Here is an 8,567-nt window from a genome sequence, read left to right as displayed (position 1 = left end):
GGATCGGGATATTGTGCTAGGCGAATTGGAGCATTCCGAGAGTCACCGTGACTTTGGGTACTGCAGGCGTATCGAGGTTGAGGAGGTCGTGGGAGCTATGCGTAAGATGAGTAGGGGCAGAGCGACCGGGCCAGATGAGATTCCGGTGGAATTTTGGAAGTGTGTGGGGAGAGCAGGTTTGGAGTGGTTGACTAGGTTGTTTAATATTATTTTTAAGGGGAAAAGAATGCCGGATGAGTGGAGGTGGAGTACGGTGGTTCCATTGTATAAGAACAAAGGTAATATCCAGAGTTGTAACAATTATAGGGGTATCAAATTACTGAGTCATACCATGAAAGTGTGGGAGAGAGTGGTTGAAGCGAGGGTGAGGACGACGGTGTCTATATCCGACAACCAGTTCGGATTCATGCCGGGTCGTTCGACTACAGAAGCTATACACCTTGTTAGAAGGTTGGTGGAACTATACAGAGAGAGGAAGAAGGATCTGCACATGGTGTTTATTGACCTAGAGAAAGCGTATGACAAGGTTCCTAGAGAAATTCTCTGGAGATGCCTGGAGGCAAAAGGTGTGTCGGTTCCCTACATTATGGCGATTAAGGACATGTATGATGGGGCTAAGACTCGGGTTAGGACAGTAGGAGGTGACTCTGAGCATTTTCCTGTTGTAATGGGGCTACACCAAGGTTCTGCGCTCAGTCCGTTCTTATTCGCCCTGGTGATGGACGCGTTAACACACCATATTCAAGGGGATGTGCCATGGTGCATGCTATTCGCCGATGACATAGTTATGATTGATGAGTCGCGAGCCGGTGTTAATGAAAGGCTGGAGGTTTGGAGACAGGCTCTTGAGTCTAAGGGTTTTAAGCTGAGCAGGACGAAGACGGAATACCTGGAGTGTAAGTTCAGCGCTGAGCCAGGGGAAGTGGGCGTGGATGTGAGGCTTGATTCGCAGGTCATCCCGAGTAGAGGCAGCTTCAAGTACCTTGGTTCGGTTATCCAGGGGGAAGGGAGATCGACGAGGATGTCATACACCGTATTGGGGTAGGATGGATGAAGTGGAGGTTAGCATCTGGAGACCTGTGTGATAAGAGAGTGCCACCGATACTCAAAGGTAAGTTTTATAAAGCGGTGGTTAGACCGGCCATGATGTATGGGGCTGAGCGTTGGCCTGTTAAGAACTCACATATCCAGAAGATGAAAGTTGAAGAAATGAGGATGTTGCGGTGGATGTGCGGGAACACTAAAATAGATAAGATTAGGAATGATGATATTCGGGAGAAGGTGCATGTGGCTCCCATTGATGACAAGATGCGGGAAGCGAGGCTTAGATGGTTCGGACATGTTCAGAGGAGAAGCCCAGATGTTCCGGTACGGAGGTGTGAGCAGCTGGTTACGGAGGGCACGAGAAGAGGTAGAGGGCGGCCTAAGAAGTATTGGGGAAAGGTGATCAGGCAGGATATGACGAGGCTCCAGATTTTCGAGGACATGACACTTGATAGGAAGATGTGGAGGTCGAGTATTAGGGTTGTAGGTTAGGAGGTAGTTGAGTCGTGCCTTACTTCATAACATGGTGGGACTAGCCATGTAGGGTTTTTTTCTAAGATAACTAGTGGGAATGTTGTGGCTTACTATTTCTCTTTTCAGTGCAAGCCCTATTTACTAGCTATCGCTTTTGCTTTACATCTTTGTTCTAGATTTCATAAGGTTCCTATTTTTCTTATGACTGTTGTGGTGATACTAATATTTACTAATATTATCTCCCTTTACTTTGCATCTTTCTTCTGGATTTCATGGTGTTCCTATTTATCCTATGATTGTTGTTGTGATACTAATATTGTCTCCCTTTTTGCCCCTTTTGTTTTTTTATTTTTTTGAGTCGAGGGTCTTTCGGAAACAGTCTCTCTACTCCTTCGGGGTAGGGGTAAGGTCTGCGTACACACTACCCTCCCCAGACCCTATTAGTGAGATTTTACTGGGTTATTGTTGTTGTTGTAGGTGTTATAATTAAAAGAATTTCTTGTGTGGCTGAGCTTATCTTCACTTTGTCTATTTGCGTAAAATATGGTTAAACTATCTATACTAATTTATGCAAACAAAATTACAGATTCATTGGCTATAAAGTCCTCGAAATTTATAAGAAGTTTTGTAACACCAAGAAATTAAGGTATTAGGATGGTTTACTTAGTCAAGACTAATGAATAATTATAAAAAAAACCTCTTTTTTGTGCCTAGTTTATTAATCCCACCGTCATATATGTTTAATTTGTTTATAAAGAGTGTCCAAAACGCAATTACAAGTGCTACGCTCAAGTCCTAGTTTGCAACTTGTAGAGATGAATAGTGCAACATGCTTGAACGAAATAATGGCTATATTTTGCAAAACTAAATGTATCAGTCTTACTCATGTTAGACTTTGCAGACACTCAATATATGAGGTGTCATTGAATCAATGGCCATATATGGGTTGGGATCACAAGATATATAAGAGGAAATTGCAAGGTTTAAAAGGAAAAGAAATAAGAATGTCAAAAGATACAAACCAGCAAAATTACTTAAAAGTGTGACCTAGCGATCAATGAAATGAGTAAAAATCATAATAAGACCAGAGTTCAAATATCAGTATAAAGACAATAAAATGCTAGATGATTTCTTCATATGTTGTCTAAAAAATGACGGATCGAGTTATCTTGTCCCTGATGGCTTGTTGAGCTATAGATAGGGGCGGAGTTAGGACCGAACCTCTTTTTCCCGAAAAATTAAATTGTATATACAAGTTAAAAGTTATTTCTATCTATATACAGTAGATGTTAAATATTCCCTTTGATTTCTCCATATGTTTATTTCATTATATTTATAATTTTTTAAATGAAAACTCTGGCTCCGCTACTAAGTATAGACATACAAGCATGTTAGGCTGCCTCAGATGACTGTCACAGATTGAAGGCCTGAATGAGAACAGATAACAAAGATCTCTGTAGTGTTAAAGGTATGCAACATATCAGCCCTACTTTTGTTGGATTATTGGAGCCCATCACTTGTTCTTTGTTTGATCCATTTAGATTTTCCATGTTATAAATGTCAGAAATAAAATACAAAAATTAACTAACACTACAATGATTGATTATGGGCAATGAGTTCCTTCTCTTTCCATGTCCCTGCTCTTGTTTGCATTCTCTGAGCCTAGCTAGATTTATTTATTTTCTTGCAGGACCTCTGTTTTGTTTTGCATGGACATAAACAGTACAAGAGAAAATAGGGCCATTCTGTAAGTTCAACTGAATCCATTGTGTTAAAAAAAAGCAAATTTCTGATAGATGTCCCGTTAGAAATTTGCTCGTCAGAAAATCCCGTTAGAAACGTTTCTGACGAGTTAATTTTTGAATTCCGTGAGAAATTCGTGTTTTTAGTAGTATGTATTTTGCTCGAAGTGTGTATGTACATGCAAAAATGTGCATGCATATATATAATATATAGGCCTATGCTCATTTTGAACCCACTACTTCTAGATTCTGGATTCGCCGCTAAATAATTGTACTACTACTTTATATAGAGCATATATGTCTCTTTTTTTCAAGCATCACTTTGACTTCTATCTACACAAACATAGCAATATTTGTTTTGTGAAAGAGTCAAATAATGGATTCTAATTCTTCTGACTATCTCCTAAACCATGCTACTATTCCTTCTATTTATTATCAAGGCAATAGAGAGAATGGTAACTTTATTGATTTGGGGCTTAGCCTTAAAGTTTTGCAACCAGAGGCCTATTATCCATCTGTTCATGGTATGTATGTGTTTCCCATTTTTTCCATGTTTGGTTCTTGCAGTGACATTCTAAATTAACAAGATTTTATTGAGTTGCATTTAGTTTACCTTTGTCTCCTTTGAAGTTTTAGACAAAAATGTTAGCAATATTAGAACGACGAGTCATGATTTCAACTTATAGGTACTAAACTTTACAAAGACAACTTCAAATGCTAATTAGTAATAACTAATTCTAAATTTAACGTGTATGTACTGAATTATTTTTTCAATACAAATACACTGTTCGAATAAAAGCTATTCGGTTTCGGTCGAAACCGTATTTGGGCTTCTACCTCAACCCCTACACATGTCTCCAAATTGCTACTGCCCCGTGTCGGATCATCTAAAAATACACTGCTTTTGGAGAATCCGCTACGCACCTAACGATATTTTTGAAGAGTCGGAGCAACATAACACATGATCATATACATACAGTATCCGATCAAACTTATTTGCTTATTAGGTCTTTCACCATCTATTTTTTTTCCCAAAAAATTAAATGTGAGATTGCTCATCATTTAGTACTTACTATTAGGTGGCTATGACGAGTTGATGAATTGGCAACATCTGCATCCCCAACTAAGGAATAATTCAAGAACAGATCAATATCCTACGAATTTTGTTGAAAGTTATGATGATGAAGCTGAAGGAATTCAAAGCAAAGAGAGTTGGGCTTATGTAAAAGTTAACATGGATAGAGTTATTGTTGGCAGGAAAATTTGCATTCTTGAACATTCAGACTATTCTAGCCTTGCAATTCAACTAGAAGACATGTTTGGTATGTTCTATAGTACCAAAGATTTAATAAGAAAATCATATTTTGCAAACTGAATTATCCAACATATTGGACATTTTAGAAAAATAAGATGTAATCATTTGTTACTTATTCATATCACTACTAAAAATTCGCTTAAAATCGTCCGAAAAAACCGACCAATTTCGGTCGATAATGGCCAATAACCGTCCAAAACGCGACCAATTACGTGTAGTCGGTAATTGAATGCTCACTTTTGGTCGCTTTTTTGGACCAGCCGGATTTTACCGGATGTCGAGTGGTGATATCATTCTTATTGTTCCAATTAGTGTACTATTAATTAAGTGAGATGTTTAAAGACAAGTAAAAAGTAATATACAAAAGTACTCTTACTACTAAGGCTATCAAATCTCTTTATTAGGGGAAGAACTTTAAAAGACAGATAATATGGACCCGAGAAAGTATATAATTTTGCTTGTGTCGGAAAGCAATCCATATCCGGGCTAAGGCTATTTCAAGATGGTTCAGAATTTTCCCTATTTTACAAGGGGAGGGATGAGCAGTGGAGGACTGTAGGAGATGTTCCATGGAAGTGAGTATTATTATTAAACTTCTCTTTTTCCCCCTTTATTTATGAATAAGGATAATTTGGCTATTAGCGTAAAGATTTTCTTACACTATTAGTCATGTGCTAGCAAGTTTTAAGTATTTGTTATATCGTCAGTGCATAGAATTTAATCTTTTATTTTTTATATGACTACATGAACAGTCAGTATACGGATCGCGTGAAGAGGCTAAGAATTGTGAGGAAAGATGAAGCATTCATCACAAGTTCATCTGCATTACTAAGTTCTGTTTGATACTCAAATCTCAGTTTAGCAGAAGAAGAAAGAGTCCTCTGATTTCTGCTACAACTTTGAAATGTTAACATTTGTTTTTTGTGACTTATTTAATGGTATTAATCCTATTATAACGAGTCTATATATGATTTCGATTTCCATTATCCCTTCCCCAATCGCCCAATGTAATGGAAAATCCTGTTTGAAAAAAATATTTCCATGCAAATGTTTGGCGTACAAAGAGCTAGTATTGTCATGAGGGCACAAAAGTTTTTATTTTCGCTCCCAAAATTTTGAGGCCTTAATAGTACATTTTATAATTTTATTTTTGCTTAAACAATAATTAAATTATACTTTGTAGAAAAGAGTACAAATATTTTATAAAAAAATGAAAGAAAGAAAGATTGCCTACTTTTTAATAGTAGAAATATTTTAGAATTTTAATTAACTATTTAAATCTTCATACTATTAAATAAGTTTTTTGCAACAACATCCAAGGCAATGTATTGCAATATATGGCTAATATCTTATTAACTTGAATTAATTCTTATCAATATAAATAAAAATTTTAATATATGAATTAAGCGTTTTATGTCTTTCAAAAAGACTATACTATAAACGAATTATGGAAAACAAGGGAACACTAAATCTCGCTTTTGGTCAAATTATTCCAAAAATCTCTCTTCCCTAGCTAGCCGTTTGTTGTTAATCATCAATTATTCCCATGATTCTTTCCTAGCTGTTAGTTCTAGTTTTTTAGAATTATCTTTGTCTTGCCTAATTTACTTTCCAATTTCTTGTGTATATAATGCAATCTTGAGAAAATTCTAGTTCAATTCTCTTTTATAGAAATTAATAGAGAAACTTCTACCTAGGAGCTTTTTTTTTTGGACATTTTCTGTTGCAAGTAGAATATAAATAGAATGTCCAGCACTAACTTCACCAATTGTTTGTTATAGTGTATATTCCTAAATCATCACTCGACAAATGTTGTTCAAATTCTTTTCAAGCTCATATGGAAATCTATTCTCGCCATGAATATTAATTTTACGGACAAACAAAGGGATCTGGTTCTCTAAAGGAAATATATCCTTAATACACATTGAGTATGTTCTACTATCCTGTGTCCAGACAGGACCAAATCTATCCCCAAAGCCACCAAAGAAATTAAATGACTTTAGGCTCCAACAAAATTAAGAATTAAAAATTACTTAATTATGTACTTATCATTAATTATATTTGGTTACTTTCTACTTTTTTTTTGGTCTTAATTCACTCGAACTTGAATCCATGTTCTTTATAATGTTGGATTTGTACGATCTTTTCTTCTAACTTTTTGGGTAAACTTGCAACATTTTTCAAGCTAATTAGATTTTTAATGATTAGAATCCATTCACTTTTGAATTTCATTATGGTATTATTAGTTCAACTTAAATTTGAAAACACTTTAATTGGCATACTCAAGGTAAGAAGTGTTAATTCTTTTTTTTTTTTTTTAAAGATTGTATTGCTTATAGAATACGTGTAAAAAAATTATATATTAGTTGTCTTAGTTGAAAAAAAAAGTCAAAGCTAAAATCAATAAAATCTCATCTAACATTAAATAAAGGGGATGCATATTTCAATTATTAATTATAAAAATATAATTAACTACTTTGCAATTTAAAAAAGTGAGTAATCTATTCACCGTTGTGGTTATGTTATTTTTAAAAGATACAAGTTCCTCATATCTGTTATTATAATACATGTAATACATACTGATTTTACTAATAAAATTTACACGCCATGTAATCTATCTACTGTTGTAAGCTTCTTTTTTTTTTTTTTTTTTTTTGGGTAACTAACTTAATTTTATTAATCACCAAAGCAATCAATTACAAAGCCATAGCTAAGCCAACAAAGCTAGCTATCTCAATAGGAAATAAACACAACAAACTACCTACTCTCTACTTTGATCATATTAGAAGACATAGGACTGCAGTTGAGTTTTGATCCTAGGGGTTGCCCGAACACAGCAAATATAAGCTATCTCCTTTGCAATGTTTTCATATTGCCTACTCCTTTGTTTAAATATGCGTAAGTTCCTCTCGATCCAAATATGGTGAATAACCTCTGCATAGACAAGTTTGAAGATTAGTGCTTGTTGGTATTTCCAGCTTGAACACTTGATGACCCATTGACTGTATTCACTCCAATCTCTTGTAGCAGGCTCATGTAACTGTATCCAATGCCATACTTTTGTCCATACAACTCTTGCATATCTACAGTGTACAGACATGTGTTCTTTTGTTTCTTCCCGCTCTTGACATAAGGCACACTGTGTATTCACATGTATACCCCATTTGCTTAATCTATCAGTTGTCAATAGTCTTCTATGCATCAATAACCACATTGTAAACTTTGCTTTTGGTCGTGCAGCATTGTTAAACATGATGCTTTTCCATTCAACCCTTGCATAGTCACCAAGCAGATGAAAGTATATTTTTCTGATTAGGCTCTTCTGAGATGTCTGTGCAAGTATAATACTCTCTAGGGAACCTCGAGCTTCAAAGATCTTCCTAACCATCCAGCAAGCCTATTGAGGGGTCGGGGTAATGTTGAATTACTGATTTTTGATGTAGTAAGTATGGATCCATCTAATCCATAGCTTATCTTCCTTATGAGCCACATCCCAGCATACTTTAGCTATAGCAGCTTTGTTCCAGATTTGCAGATTTGTAAGGTTCAGCCCACCTCCAGGTTTGGGTAGATATACCTTATCCCATGCTAGTAGAGCTTTCTTTGTGATCACATTGGTACCTGACCACACATAGGATCTGCATATACCTTCAATTACCTTGATCACCTTCGCAGGGATAATGAATAGTTGAGCCCAGAAAGTTTGTAGTCCAAACAAAACACTTTGAACTAGCTGGACTCTACCAGCATATGAGAGCTTCCTTGTAGTCCATGGGGTTATTTTTTATGTCATCTTGATTCTTGTCTATCAAAGGCTGTTATTGCATGATACTCAATTTCTTTGTAGATAGGGGAACTCCCAAATATTTAAAAGGTAAGTCTCTTGTGGTGAAACCCAAGTGTTATAAGCTTCTTTAATCAGCAAACGAGACTCTTCACCTTATTCTCGCCTATCCAACCAATTAAGACTACTAAACCTATATTAACTAACT

At 35.8% G+C, this 8,567-nt stretch overlaps 1 protein-coding gene across 1 annotated transcript; it reads left to right on the top strand.

Moving 5' to 3' along the window:
* The first annotated feature begins 3,636 nt into the window (after nucleotides 1-3,636).
* LOC107764089 (auxin-responsive protein IAA32-like) lies at nucleotides 3,637-5,418 on the top strand. Its single transcript, XM_016582615.2, has 4 exons — nucleotides 3,637-3,784; nucleotides 4,340-4,582; nucleotides 5,021-5,150; nucleotides 5,328-5,418. Exons 1-4 carry the CDS (start codon nucleotides 3,637-3,639, stop codon nucleotides 5,416-5,418), a joined length of 612 nt encoding a protein of 203 aa, XP_016438101.1.
* Nucleotides 5,419-8,567: the final 3,149 nt, after the last annotated feature.

Source organism: Nicotiana tabacum, chromosome 24 (assembly GCF_000715075.1).
Source record: "Nicotiana tabacum cultivar K326 chromosome 24, ASM71507v2, whole genome shotgun sequence".
Lineage (NCBI taxonomy): Eukaryota > Viridiplantae > Streptophyta > Magnoliopsida > Solanales > Solanaceae > Nicotiana > Nicotiana tabacum.
Note: the sequence above shows the minus strand (reverse complement) of the source record. Positions and strands in the feature narration are given on the sequence as shown.

Bases quoted from the DNA above. Each gene is read 5' to 3' on its own strand.
- LOC107764089 (XM_016582615.2), top strand. From the start codon at position 3,637: ATGGATTCTAATTCTTCTGACTATCTCCTAAACCATGCTACTATTCCT. The intron at 3,785-4,339 runs GTATGTATGTGT...ACTTACTATTAG, and splicing joins CTATTATCCATCTGTTCATG to GTGGCTATGACGAGTTGATG. The intron at 4,583-5,020 runs GTATGTTCTATA...GACCCGAGAAAG, and splicing joins TCAACTAGAAGACATGTTTG to TATATAATTTTGCTTGTGTC.